Genomic DNA, 14,983 nt, shown 5'->3' on the forward strand with positions numbered 1-14,983 from the left:
TGCAAATGGATTGCGCAGATGGCCTCTGTGTGGGAACGCACTGGCTATGTTTCGACTTTGGACCTGGTAAAAATTCCACACTCCACAATATGTTGTCATTTATTCCAGTGAGCAGAACAGTCATGCGTACTGTAGATGTCATGAGAACAACGCATTACTTGACAAAGCATCAATAATATAAGGTTTAGTCATACTTTAATATAATTGTTAAAATGTAATTAGCAAATGAAGACTGTGCCTTAAATGAATCTCTTCAGTGAATAATTTGAAGAGTGAATGTAAAACTCTTATGGGGGTGGTGTTAAACACTTAGAGAACTTGGGCTGGTGTTCAGGGCAGCCAGGAGGTGGAGTCTTCCTTTAAAAAAGACCAATCAACAGTTTCTGGAGTGGTTGGGTGCAAAAACCTTGTCATGGAAATCAGAGGGGAAACTGGGAAATGGCAATTAGGTAGGAGTTTTAAGTGCAGTCCTTTCCCTCCAAAACTCCATTAATTCAGTCAGTCATGTGTAATGCTAGGTTTGTGTGGATGTGCGTGTACATGTTCACATGTGGAAGGCTGATGCGGACACGCATGTGCTTAAAGGTCGTACCTTGACCTTGTCCTTGCGCAGGAAGTAGGCAGTAGCATGGAGCACGTCGGCGGCATGGGTGGAGTTGTGGTAGGAGTTGGAGGCGTGGTAGTTAGCCTCCATCAGCTGCAGCCAGGAGCGCAGCGTAGCCTCTGAGCAGTTCAGGAACTCGCACATGCCAAAATTAGCAAAGATCTTCAGGCCCAGAAATGTGAGTGGCCTGAGACACATACACACATCTGCGTGAGGGACATCATACTGCCTTGCACTGATGATCTCAAACGGTACTCAGACATTTTATAGAGAGAGAGAGGGAGGCACAAAGAATTTGACCACCCATATATCTCTATATCTCCCTCTGGCTCTCTCTCCCACCTTCCACCTCGCTCCCCACCTCTTGTGTGTGGCTGCCTCCAACTCCAGGATGTTGAAGTCCCAGTGCTCCTCTTCATTCAAGATCTCAGCGATGGAGGCAGGCACGTCCGTGAGCGGCACCGGCACTGCCAACTGACTCTGACTCTGACTCATATCTGCCGTGTTACAAGTACCAAAGGTCATAGGTCAGCACAGATACAGCATAGCTTACTGTACTTTAATCAGACAGAACAGCATTGGCAATGAAGATTTGCATACACAGAATGTTATGAGGGAACAAGAAGCTGAAGGCTTGTGACTGTTCAACTGAGGTCCGTAATGTAAAAAAAACTGGATAATGCTTCTTCCACTTCTCAGACCAGTCACCTTGCTAGCCGTGCAACAGATACAGAAAGTATGAGGTGAAAACACTATGTTTAATGTAGCTTTAATGTGTTTTGAGGACATTTTGGAATCAGGAATGCAGATCAAAACATCTGTTCTCTTAGCCAGGGAAGAAGGAACATTTATCTCATTAATGTGTCCTGAAACCCCAGTGTACATAGAACACCATGGGATATAACAATGGAATTCTAATAATAGAAGGAATCTCAGTGTTTGAAAACAATGGGCCAGAACTTGTTTCTGGGTTTGACATCACCAATCCAATATGACATCACTAATCCCATTGCCTGGTCAGAAACAACAACAAACAATCGCTCAAGTTTACAGAAATGCAAAGTGTGTTCATCTGCTGTGACATCAAGCTAACTGCTAGATGCTAACAGACTGTCACATTCCAAAACTACAGTAAAAAAGCTTATGAAATGCTTTATTCCTTCAAGTTAAATACTGTACTGCTATGGCTAAATGGGAGAGCTGTTTCAGACATGGGTAATAGCCATACACTTTTGTCTCTGAGCCAAAAAAAGCAGAGCAGAATGCATGTTTTCTGAATTAGGACACTCACACAAACTCTCCTAACAAATCTCACACTCACTGGGCAGTTACACAAGGAATTATACTTTCTAAACCAGAGAGGAAGAAGGTAAATTTGAATCTCCCTTTGCCACTGCCAGCTACCATGAAACAGGGGTAATACCACCCTGCTCCAGTCACTGAGCAAGCTGAAGAAGGGAAAGACACTAATGTCTGTCAGGCAGATGCTGTGAATGCATGCAGCAGCTGATGTGTCTGTGAGTTTAAGCTTACTCTGGAAGGAGCTCTTGGAGAAAACGTACTCGTTTCCAGAGAGACGTCTAAGTCCATCCTAAGAGAGAGTGGGAGAGGGAGAGGGAAAGAGATATTTAGAGAGATAGAGAGAGAGCACTCATTTTTTAAAAACAAAATCAAGTTCAAACACAATTCCTTGCTTAAATGGTTGTGCATGTGTGTTTGTGTGTGTCTAAGAAATTAAAAACAAAGTCTGTAATTCAAAATCCACAGTCGAAACTCCAAACAAAGCCCCTGTGAGAACCTTCAGGTTTTGGCTAATGGTTTTTTTACACACACACACACACACACACACACACACACACACACACACACACACACACACACACACACACACACACGTACTCACGCACTGTACAGCTGCAGCATGTCTTGAGATATTTTTACTGTGAGAATGACCTTTGACCCATGCATAGAGTTCACTGGGGGAAAGGTCACCTAAACTCACACGCTCATCACATCTCCAGCATTTGAGCCCAGCAGCCATGAATGCTGCGTGAGCCTACATGTTTTTTATAGTATGAAAATTTACAAGAATGCAACTTTTACATACAACACATTAAATGAACATAATGTTTAATATTACAACATTATTTTAAAGGTGCTTTGATCTTCAGACAGTATACAGTTCACGGCAGCATGACTAGTCTTCAATCTAGTAGCTTCCAGTAGCTGCTGCATCAGATTTAAAACCTTGATGCTCACCTACAAAACCAAAAATAGACCAGCCCCTCCATATATGATGACAGTGGACAAAGCCCAATCTGTACCTCGAGTACTTCAAACCTCAAGTACGGCTCGGCTTGAAACACCATGCTTCAAGTCTCATGGAAGACACGCATCAAGACTATTCTCGGTCCTGGCTCCCAGATTGTGGAATGAGCTTCCACTGGCTGTCTAGACACCAGAGTCCCTTGCAGACTGAAAACTTATCTATTTGTGGAATATCTAAATGACCATTGATTCTGCACCTATGAAATTCATACTACTGTGCGGTAACTGAAACTCTAGCATGTATAGTTTGATATTGTTATTGCACTAATTGTTGTCTGATATAGAGCTTATACTTGTTTCACACTTCTAGGCATTAGCATTTATCTCTGAGCTAGAATACTGTTGAAATACAATAGTATTTTGAACTCTAACCTACTGTACTGGCTAGGACACAGTTGCTCTGGATAAGAGCAACTACTAAATGCCAAAAATGTAAATATAAAAATAGTAACATGAAAGCATTTTAAAGTAATCTTTAAATAAATAAAACTGAATAGATTGTTCTGTTAAAGTAACAAAAATACTTCCCCAAATCACAATGACCAAAACTCTATACATTTACCTAAATTTATCAAAATGAAAAATCTAGTAAAATGAGAACAAAATGATCAAATTTAAATCTCCAGTATCTCCTCAGTAGTCCCAACTGAGTAACACTACTGCAGGCTATAACAAGTAGTAAGTAGATCTGCTGAATGTATCAAACTGACTGGCTCTTGTTAATGAGCTGCATGTTTCCTTGGAGACGGGCTACTCATCCTATGCTGAGGGGTGGAATCTTTTTACGTAGCACACTGTGTGCACTTTTATCGAATGAAGAGAGAAATGAAAATGACCAGAAACTGTGCATAACCATATTTTACATTGAATAAATAAGTTATGGTTTTACAAATAATTTTGGCTACTGCTTTCTGGAGGCTCGTCTGCGTGGTTGGAAAAGGGGGATGGCCTGTTTCACCGAGATGCTCCGCATCGTCAGCTCCTACCAGTGTGATCATCTTCTACACGGCACGTGTGGTATGCAGTACTGAAGCGGTAATATTTGTGGCAAGCGCAAAAGTAGGCTTTGGTTCTTTTTTTCGCTGCTTGCTGCATGGCAAACCAGTTTCCTCCCAGTTTCTATTCTTGCTATGTCACACAATCCAGACTCATAATTAAAACAGAAACGTTAGCCTGGGCTATAGTGTTACTCAGCAGCATTAAAACAAACATTGAGAATTAAACATTTATTAATTTTTTTTTACTCTTCATTAGTATTTGAACGTTTAGAACAGTAGTTGTTTTAAATTAAACAATGTGGGAAAACCGTGATCCTTGTTGTTGATTTACAGATATTTTATTTCCATGGAGCAGGTTACTGTATAGCTCAGCTCCATCACTGTTGTCACTGCGGGAACGTTTCATCTCTATACATGTGGATTACTGCAGTGAGTCACAGCCCTTGGGAAACAGCAAGTGTTGGTGCGCGTCTGCTGTAAAAGAACTTCTGAATGTGTTCAAACTAATACAGAAGCAGTACGGGTGCACACCTCAAACTCACCAAACAAATAGGATGTTTCAGACAGGGTTCATGCTGAATGCAAGAGTCATGTTTGTTTGGCTAGATTGTATGTGTACATCAGAACAAAAACTGTGTGAAAAGTATACCGACAACAGACTGACCAGAACATGACCATAAACCACAACATTTAGGAAAAAAAAGAAAACTGCCTAATCATCCCTATGGACACACACAGACCCACAGACATACAAACACACACAGACCCACAGACATACAAACACACACAGACCCACAGACATACAAACACACAGACCCACAGACATACAAACACACACACATACACACACACACACACACACACACTCACGCTCATCAGTCCTCCCACAAGGTCGTTGGTATGAGGGTCATCTTCCTTGGAGCCCAGCTGAGGGGAGTACAGCTCTGTAGTGCGCAGAATCTCCAATACCCGTTCCAAGGCCTCAGCAACTGTTACTGGGCTATTCTCTTGTGCTGCGTTTATGATGTTTATTACCTACAGCAAAAGAAAGAGAAAGAGAGAGAGAGAGAGAGAGAGAGAGAGAGAGAGAGAGAGAGAGAGAGAGAAAAAGAGAGAGAGAAGGATTGAGAGGGCTGAATTTTTTAATTACATTATTCAGACTAAACCAAGTCGAGTTTAACATTATTAAAACTAAATCACATTGAATAGATTTACTAGGGCAACAGTGTTAAAAGTTTAACTGCTCATCATTACAGAGTCTTTTGTTCTTTATTCTGAAGCATGATTAAACCCCAAACCCCACAAACACATTGACACATCAGAATTTGGATAAAAAAGAAACCTTTAAATAAATAATATTTTTCATTTCGTAAAACTAACACACACGAATGTGCATTCTTTCTTACACATACACATACACACACATACACTGTTCTCTGTGTGCAAGCCATCATCATCATCATCATCTTGATCCTTGTACTGTGCCTATGGCACATTAGTCTGAATAAGACAAGAATAGGTTGTGTCTGATTGAGTCTCGGTAACCAGCCTCTGATCACCCTGCAAATAAAACATCCCTCTATACTTCTGCTCCTAAAGGACCCAAGGAAGACCGACTTATTCATACTCCCCAATATCCTGCCTCATAAGACTAAAACACACACAGGCACAAAAAAAAACCCCAAACTACCAGTTTGCAATTACCTCCCTATTATACACACACATATAACTACTATTAATTAATTAACCACAACTGCAAAATATGACTGATTACAAACCCTTTATACACACACAGTCATACTGGGCGATAGTATGCTACTGGTCCAGCGTGCGTAGTGCATGCTACCATATTAGTCAGTCACTGTAAGAATTCCATCTGTATGTATTTGTGTACCAACCAACCTTAGTGATGGGAGCCTCTATTGTCATGGAATGTATCCGTGCCATGGACGAATACCTCCGGGTTTGCAGACTGGGAGCTGCAGTGAGAGAGAAGAATACATTCAAATGTACTAATCACCTATATCCTAGTAATAATAATAATAATAACAGTCATCATTATCATCATCAACATCATCATCATCTCCCCACAACAGCCCTTGGTTAAATCCGTCTATTTCTATTTTAATTAATTCATTAATTTTATTCTCTTCTCATTCAATTTCACTCAATGTTTCTGGGGCTGTTATTCCTCTCAAATATAATGGTTTCTTCACAAAGAGCTTTAATCACAGTTATATTCACTTTGTTGACACTCAAGACCACTACATGACACTCCCACCTAGCTTCCAGAGGCATTGTTCAGCACAGTTATGGGTCTCACTGCGTGGACACAGGTTTGATATGAAGTCAGGTAGCACAGCTCTGCCCCAGACCAGTGTGAATCATTTTTGCTTTGACTCCTAATTGAACCTGGGCAATGATTAATGATCAATGTTCAACATCTACCATCCACCATCTACTATACCACCAGCGTTTGGGGTAGCTACTCCAAATACTAATCTGTTACAATAGAGTCATTTCTTCTCTCAAGTCACAAAGGAAAAAGTAATCACATTACATCATTAGACATGTCAGTTTAGGGTCAGGTTTTATAACCTGCTCTCTCATTGGAATTAAAGGGTTGCTGTGAGTTACTGGGTTGGAAATGCACAGAAATACAGAAAAGTGCCTTTATCTAGTTTTACTTCATGTGATATTTCCGAAACAATAAGAAAACATTTACTCTTTTTTTCTGGCCCTCGCTCCACGCCGATCGCATTCACGACTCTCAGGCCGCGGGAAGGCTACAGCAGGTAACGCATGCATGCACACATTATGTGAAAGGAAAGGCACTATACTAGCCTAAATGCTTCAGGATTTGTCAAAGGTCAGGATGTAAAAAAACAAGAACCTCCCCCCCCACTAAAATACAGAATACCACATAACTACGCTGCAAAAAACATGCAATAAAACCAAAAAATTACAAATGGATACGGTGTCAAGCTAATTATTTAAAAGAAATCAGTACTGCATTCTGGGACAACTGAACAATGTAAAATCATGATCACCTAACAATTAAAAAGAGATATAGGGAAAGATTTAAGATCCATCTACAAATGGAGAGCAACAGAACTTAATTGAAAAATTAAAAGCCAAACTCCACAGTTAAAGATAGTTAAAACTAAATCGATTTTCCAATAACTAAAAGAGCACAAGAGAGAAAACAAATCAGTGTCCTCGAAAAAAACCCAGCCAATGACACAGATGGCTACTTAAATGAACTGTTAAAATTGGAATATGAAAGCTGCACTTTCCGCTCTCCACCCGAGCCATCTCGTAATCGCTCAGCTCCGTGCTATTTCCGGCTCTATGCCCGCTAAGTCTTTAAGAAAAATACTTGAGAATTCTGTTTGTTTTAAGCGACAGCATGCTTAGAGAACGTTTAACGATCGTCATCACGTGTTTAACAAACAACTGTTAACCGGGTGTGATTGCGGTCTGATTGTACGTGTTCTTTTCGTGGGATGGAAAGTATCTGAGCGATCTCGCAGTGAGAGAGATCACAGCCGCTTCAGTTTTCCAAAAAGGTCCTCTTTGCTTCAGGCAAATTTCGCAGCTCTGTACCGATTCCACAACAATTCACATCATCCGGTTAAAATACAGTTCACCTAAATTCATGCCAGATTTTCTAAAACCTTTCAGGTTTGTTTTTAAATATGTGCTATTGCCACATATAATCAATAGCTCCTTCAATCAAAATTGCCAATAAATTGGACGCAAAGTTACAAAGGCATGTGGGTCAGCACTAACCTGGGTCTTCTAGCACACTTTGAAAACAAGAATGATAAACTTCCTAGATAACGACGCAAAAATCAAACTGGCCTCCAACCAAATAATCGAACATTACACCATATTTTTAGTCTCCTCCCTCTCATGGATAATCAAGGATGAGGACTTTAAAAATGCTTTTTACTAATCAGGCATAAAATAACATTCCAGAAACATTCTGAATATTAAAAAAGGGGCATTAAAATTCTGGAAACATGCAACCCTTCACCAGACATAAGGGTCAGGGTTAGGATGATTACACACTTTGGCAAAAAAGCCAACCCAATCAAACTGCAACTAACAGCCATCAAAGGGCACATAACATGGCCTGAGAATCTGGCTGCCATAGGCAGCGCTGGCTGTCCAATCAGCACAGACTCTGCTCTCTGCCTCCTGGGAGTGGTGGAGACAGAGCTGCACGTTTGACAGAGTACCTCAAATATCAATCAACTGTAAAATCACTCTTTGAGAAAATTTGTTTCAAGAGTTTCAAGATGTAGCCAATATAAGCCAATGAAGATGAACGGTGCAGAACAACGGAACAGAGGCAAGACCTCAGTGTATGGGACAGACCCTTCCACCAGTGGTTTGGATGGTTAATATTGTTTTTTAATGACTGTTAACAATTTTGTAAATGATATATTTTCTACTGTTCTGTTTCACTTCCTGTTCCATTTTGTTCTTATGATTTATATTCATTTGCTTTGGCAATAATGTAACTTTCAACATTCATCCCACTATTGGAATTGGAATCGAAAAACAGAGAGAGAGAGAGAGAGAGAGAGAGAGAGAGAGTATAATGGGGGAAGCACGTCTTTAAATAGCTGTATTTGCGTCAGAGTACACTGAAGCAGTGGGAGTGCTGATGTCATTACTGCTCACCACGTCACTGAGAACTCCCCCTCTACTCACACAAAGCCTCGCCTGCAGCCTGACTCACGCACACACACACACACACACACACACACTTTCTCACATAATTTTCACTGCTATTAACAATTTTTCCTCGCCCTCCCTGTGTGTGCGGACACAGACATGCAAACAGGTATACACTCACCATCACTGCTACGTGAGCTGATTGACCTGACGTCCGCTGACTCTTTTCTCCGGTCCTTATGACGCAGGGAGTTGCATTCTGGGTAGAAATCCAGGATAGATAATGAGTGCACACACACACAAAGACAAGCATCATTGAATAAGCCTTCTTCAACACCCTGTACAAAGAGCCGCACCAAAACTCATTATTCTCAGCGTCACATTGATCAGTGTAGTCACACATGAGGGTGCGTGCACATTTAGCGATTCTTGCATTCTTTTTGCAGGAGCATGTACATGTATGTGCGTGCGAAGCGGTGCGTTATTCTGTCAGCTGTGGCACAGCATGGCTATGTTCTTCTGTGTATTTCTGTCCTCATGTGTGCATGTTGGGGTGTGTTCTTGTGTCACATGAGCATTCATAGTCTGTTGCAACAGATGGAAACACAGGATGGGGCAGCACAATTCACTTTTCCAAACACCAAATAAAAACTGTGATCTAAATCTGTATCTGTATCTAAAACTGGGACACCACCCCTGCTCACCATCACTCACACACAGGGTCTAGAATATCCATTCGAATTCGAATTCTAACCCAGTGCTGCTTCACTGGTGCAGGGTGCTTTATAACCATACTGAGGTCGTCTGACTCAGACACTGAGACATACTCTCTGGCTCTGTTGAGAAATGTCATTTGCAAAATAGCAAACTACAGAACTTAATATGCATGGTGATAATGAGGCATACGTGAGATGTATGACATAAAGACCCCTGAGCAAGACCCTCAGCCCTCAATTGATCAAATTGCACTCATAATTTTAAGTCATAATTGTAAGTCGCTTTGGATAAAAGCTTCAGATAAATGCCATAAAAAAGGGAGATTTTTTATATATATATATATATATATATATATATATATATATATATATATATATATATATATATATATATATATATATAAATTATATGATCATATATCCAGTGCTCACATATGATCATATAGCCAATGGAAAAACAATACCTCTCCTTCAGTTTTATACCCCAGTCAATGGTAATCTCAGTGAACTGGCTGCACCTAATATTGAATTTTCATCACAATAATGTGAGTCATATGTTTACTCCAATAAAAGGAAAAAATATATTTTTAAAAAGGTGTGTGTGTGTGTGTGGGTGAGTGATGAACAACGGGCTTCATGCTTTTAGGCAATCAACTACAAGCAGACGCCATGCATAGTGACTTCTCAATCACCAATTCACCGTGTTACTTGTTACAAGTCACATGTCCTTTAACTATTAAGCCCTTCACATTTTCCATCCACCTCTTTTATGTAAATTTTAAAAATGTGTCGTAAAAATCTGAATGGAAAAGACAGAAATAATAATAATAACACCTGAATATTGCAAAAAAGATTACAATTTTGCATGAAATGCTGCAATGTTGATGAAGCCAAATGGGAAAATGGGGAATAGAGGAGTTTTGTGAATTAACGACGTATGGGTCCAAGAGTCATGTGATTCCATTCCACCAGACAATATGACGGTAACAATATTCTACCAAAAGCAAATACAGGGCTAGATCTCTCCGCTGAGAGTCTCGGGTACCACAAGGCAAAGACTGACATGCACTTTGAATATTTTACCCGCAATGATCCTACATCATCCCAAGGTTTTTCAAATAACCCTGATGAATGGAAACATGACTTCATTCTTATTTTAATACGCTGACTTTTCAGAAGTGTGCACAACATTTGGAAAACATTTGAATGGAAACCTGGTGTGTGTTCACAAATAAACAGTTAAAGCTTCTACCAGACAAAAATGACTCCTGTTACAATAGGAGGCAAAAATGGGGAAACTCTAAAGTTCTGTAATTGCAGGCTTCCAAAAAAAATAGAAATGATGAGCAGGTTACTAAAATTCCCACTCACAATCAAAGTGAAAACAGACACTGTGGTGATCTCTGGTGTGAGTTAAAAGCTCAGTTTGCCACGACCTGCAAGTAATTCGGAGAAATCTTTCCTAATGCTTCATTTGGAATGTGCTTCTGAAAGACCCCTTCATGACAATAGATATTGATGATATCTGATACAATCGACAAATTAAAAATACAATTATCAATAACTTGGTAACACACTAAGCAAATTCTGCATGTGAGCCATCTGATGCTTATCTTCTTATATGCATTTTTATGTGAATTAATCAGTATAGCATTGCATCTGTTGATGTTCATACTCTTGTAAACACATCTGTTCACAGAAAATCATGCCAATAGGAATATATTTCAGGCACAAAGATTCAGACATCATATTCCTGGACAGCAATTCACAAACAGCAATTGAGGACAACAGAGACCATGTTGATTAATGTGAACTATAACTGGCTAGGGTGTGTGTGTGGGAGGACATGTTCATACCTGACTGTATATTTTCTCCACAGCATCTTTCATCTCTACTGATCTTATGGACCTGCAAACACAGGCAACGGTGGGATTTAAACAATACAAACAGACACATGCACAAATGCACACACACACGCACACACCCACACACACACACCTCTCAAGCCACAGTTCAGCTGAACAGGCAGTACCAAAGCACTGCTACAATTTATGGTCATGAAGCTAAAACCCAGCAGTGGGACTGACCCCTGCTGCCCACCATCATTGTCAGCCCTTAAACCTTTGCCAAACCAAACATGGCAGAACACACTCAAAGCTAACTAATGCAATCTAAACAAAGCTAAAGTCACACTGGACTCTCATTTACTTGCTTCTGTACACAGCAGACCTGAGGAGCTCAACATAAGTGCCGTCCGCTACGTTCAACAGGACGTCACACCTTTTGAGCCAGTTTCTCCTGAACTGGTTCCAAAGATAACCGCACAAAAAGTTTGGACGTGTTAACTTGGCATGCACGGCCAAAGCAGTTTTATATTGGAATGACTAGTTGAATTACTTTTTTTCTTATGGGAATTGGGAGAAAGGAGGAGAGGACTGGGTGTTTAGAGGAGCACTAACCTTTGAATTTAACACAAAAGATCAAAGACACAAAGAGCACACATGCGCACGCACCCGTCTTCTGTCGCAGCCTGCGCACTCTCTCATCCAATAAATATACATCAAAAACCTATAAGCATCCAATCACAATCCAGATGTATTCAGCACAACTAATCAGAATTCAGAATCACCAAGCCTAGGACTCTGGACTGCTCATCAAACCCTGCTCCCTCTCACTATTCAATAAAGACCCTAAAGGTCAGTTTTGCCAAACCAGATAGAATTATGCAGCCAATAACTCTCCCATTTCAACGTGTTTAGTGAAATCATGTGAGATCAGATTAGACAAGCTGCATCAGAGATAACCAGTGAACACTGACCCAACTGGACTGGACAGCAACTTTAGGTGGAACTGTTTTTGTTGTCAGAGGGCAAGTCAAAAAGCCTTGCAGCTATATTAAAATATGCATTAATATGAATAAATATGAATATATGAAGAAAGAAATGCCATTTGTGAAATAGTCTCTTTACCTTTTACATTTGAGATTTGAATTCAAGTTTTAGTCCTTTGAATTGCATACATTTTGATTCTTATTTTAGATCACAGCTAACAAACAGTCAAATTTTCAGGTGAAACAGTAGATTTTTCCTATATGAATTCTGTAGGTATTGCTAGGTAATGATGACTGGACCTTCGCAAATAAATGAATTCCTGAAAATGGCTGTACAGGAAGAAACTTCAGTTTCAGGAGGCCACTTGCACACCTGCAGCCCTGGAAATCACTCCAGCCAATGGCTTCTGCGTACCTTATTAAAACACACTGTTTCACATTCTGGAACAGCTACACTAATATTAAAGTGCTAAGCTGGGTGAGAGGATGCAATTACTCTGATATTTTACAATAGACTGCTGCCAGTGGGTATTTAATCACTGCTGTGGCTTTCAAAGCCTCACTAGGACGATGCCTCTGTTATATCAGGCTGGAATGTAATGAAAGTAAATTGATTTTCAGGCTGCGCATGTCCCAAAGACCAAGCTGAAGAATCTTTAAAATGAACAGATGTTGGTTTATAATCTTAGAAATATGAAGTCCATAATAAAGTATTCTTTTGATCACCTCAAATATATTTCATACATTCACACACACCCACACACACAAACAGATACACAGAGACACAGAAAGACTGAGGGAAAGCTATAATAGAATGAGGTTAAGATGTGGAGTAAAATAGATTCAACTACTCAAATGAAGGAGGCCCTAGATCCTGACTATATGGTCTGCTTTGATCAGTACTTCCACTTACCATCAGAACCCACACAGAACAGCTCAGAATGACCTGTGAAGTTCAGCCTGCAATAGGCTAAGAAATCCACACAGAACAGGTCAGAGTAAACTGTGAGGTGGCTGAGAGCAGTTCCTGGATCAGCCCCCAGCAGGCTGCCAGTCTGCTAAGAGCATCTCAGCTGCACTTGCTTGCCGGTGCCAAAGCTTACAGAACTGAATGCACACAAGCCGTGTGCGACATCATCAGCAGTCCCCTTTCTTGGAGAAGGCAGCGAAATGTGATATGTGTGCAGCTAAAATGGATTTTTGGGTTTTAACATTAGCACCAACATTCTGACACACTATGAAGAGGCTTGCTGAGTTGAAATGAAAATATCAACACGTACAGCAGACTGGTGTGATAATCCTTCGATATCGATTACAGTTCTGTGAGAGGCAAAGCCTGTGGTAGCATGATGAAAATGGCAGATGCAAGTGCTTTTCAGACGGACATTGCTCCGACACACCTGCGGGTAACCTGAGTAAGCTCACCTGTCTGTTGCTGTCGTGGTGTGGCCGCTTGATGGCCACAAAATGGCGGATCTTTCTTTAAGGTGAGACAGGAATTAGGCTGTCAGATACAGGTACATCACAGTCAGAGGTGGCAAAAAGCCAGAAGTCATGTGACTCACCCTCCCTGGCCAATCACAGGGGTGATTTTGACATGCTGCTGGATGCTGTCTCCTGACTTCCTCCTAGCGTAATAAATCCCCTGCCATTCCTACACACACAGCCCCATGTATTAGTTAGAAACACCCACTGATTGTTGTGCTAAATATTCGTTAAGTTCATCAGCATGTTGATGTATAGTATGTGCATGTGGCTACGCGTTGCTGCATATTATGCAACTACAAGTAAGATGTGAGTTTGGTGGGTGGTAACAGCTGACTGACTTGGAACTGGTGGATGTGTGCTGTAACTTGCTGGCCATTGTTGGATGTGTGGTGTAACTTGCTGGCCATTGGTGGATGTGTGCTCTAACCTGCTAGCCATTGGTGGATGTGTGCTGTAACTTGCTAGCCATTGGTGGATGTGTGCTGTAACTTGCTAGCCATTGGTGGATGTGTGCTGTAACTTGCTGGCCATTGGTGGATGTGTGCTGTAACTTGCTGGCCATTGGTGGATGTGTGCTGTAACTTGCTAGCCATTGGTGGATGTGTGCTGTAACTTGCTGGCCATTGGTGGATGTGTGCTGTAACTTGCTGGCCATTGGTGGATGTGTGCTGTAACTTGCTAGCCATTGGTGGATGTGTGCTGTAACTTGCTAGCCAATGGTGGATGTGTGCTGTAACTTGCTAGCCAATGGTGGATGTGTGCTGTAACTTGTTAGCTGTTGTTGGATGTTGCTTCTCGACAGGCTGACCTTTCCCTTCTTGATGCAGGTGTTGATGGACTCCAGCAAGTCGGCACGGTTCTTTTCACTCTTGGGTAGCTCTGTGAGCTCTTTACCAATCAGCTCCCCCTTATGGTAGCCCATCATACGTTCAAATGCAGGGTTTACATACTAAAATACAGACATGAATACAAAGACAAGCTTAAGGTAAACACAACCTCCATGTTGTCAGTAAACTGAGTAAGTGTTGCTCAGTTTGCTACAAACGGTAGGCTAGACCATCTGGAAGGGTTAGACCCCATAGCCCACCTGTATGACATGATCCTCACTAGTGATCTCTACAGCTTCCTGGCAATGTTCTAATGCTGTGAAGATAGAGTTACAGGCTCTGTAACACACACACACACACACACACACACACACACACACACACACACACACACACACACACACACACACAAACACACAAAAAAGAGAGAATCAGAAATGTATGTAAAAAAAACTGCATTCTTTACAAATGACAAACGTTGGGGAAGGTCAAAAGGTCATGTTTAG

The 14,983-nt window shown here is 41.0% G+C and overlaps 1 protein-coding gene across 2 annotated transcripts in view; it reads right to left on the reverse strand.

The window, feature by feature from the left end:
* The window catches only part of pde8b (phosphodiesterase 8B), a 57,492-nt gene that overhangs the window by 8,566 nt on the left and 33,943 nt on the right, over positions 1-14,983 (reverse strand). For both annotated transcript variants that reach the window (XM_035521257.1, XM_035521258.1), the window contains exons 7-17: positions 14,738-14,816; positions 14,459-14,599; positions 13,728-13,816; positions 13,588-13,642; positions 11,189-11,240; positions 8,798-8,875; positions 5,833-5,909; positions 4,801-4,965; positions 2,138-2,195; positions 966-1,101; positions 593-791 (exon numbers count right to left, since the gene is read on the reverse strand). In XM_035521257.1, coding sequence (XP_035377150.1) covers positions 593-791; positions 966-1,101; positions 2,138-2,195; positions 4,801-4,965; positions 5,833-5,909; positions 8,798-8,875; positions 11,189-11,240; positions 13,588-13,642; positions 13,728-13,816; positions 14,459-14,599; positions 14,738-14,816 — 1,129 coding nt within the window. The remainder of the gene's footprint in view (positions 1-592; positions 792-965; positions 1,102-2,137; positions 2,196-4,800; positions 4,966-5,832; positions 5,910-8,797; positions 8,876-11,188; positions 11,241-13,587; positions 13,643-13,727; positions 13,817-14,458; positions 14,600-14,737; positions 14,817-14,983) is intronic.

This window comes from Electrophorus electricus, chromosome 22, assembly GCF_013358815.1.
Source record: "Electrophorus electricus isolate fEleEle1 chromosome 22, fEleEle1.pri, whole genome shotgun sequence".
Taxonomy (NCBI): Eukaryota; Metazoa; Chordata; class Actinopteri; order Gymnotiformes; family Gymnotidae; genus Electrophorus; species Electrophorus electricus.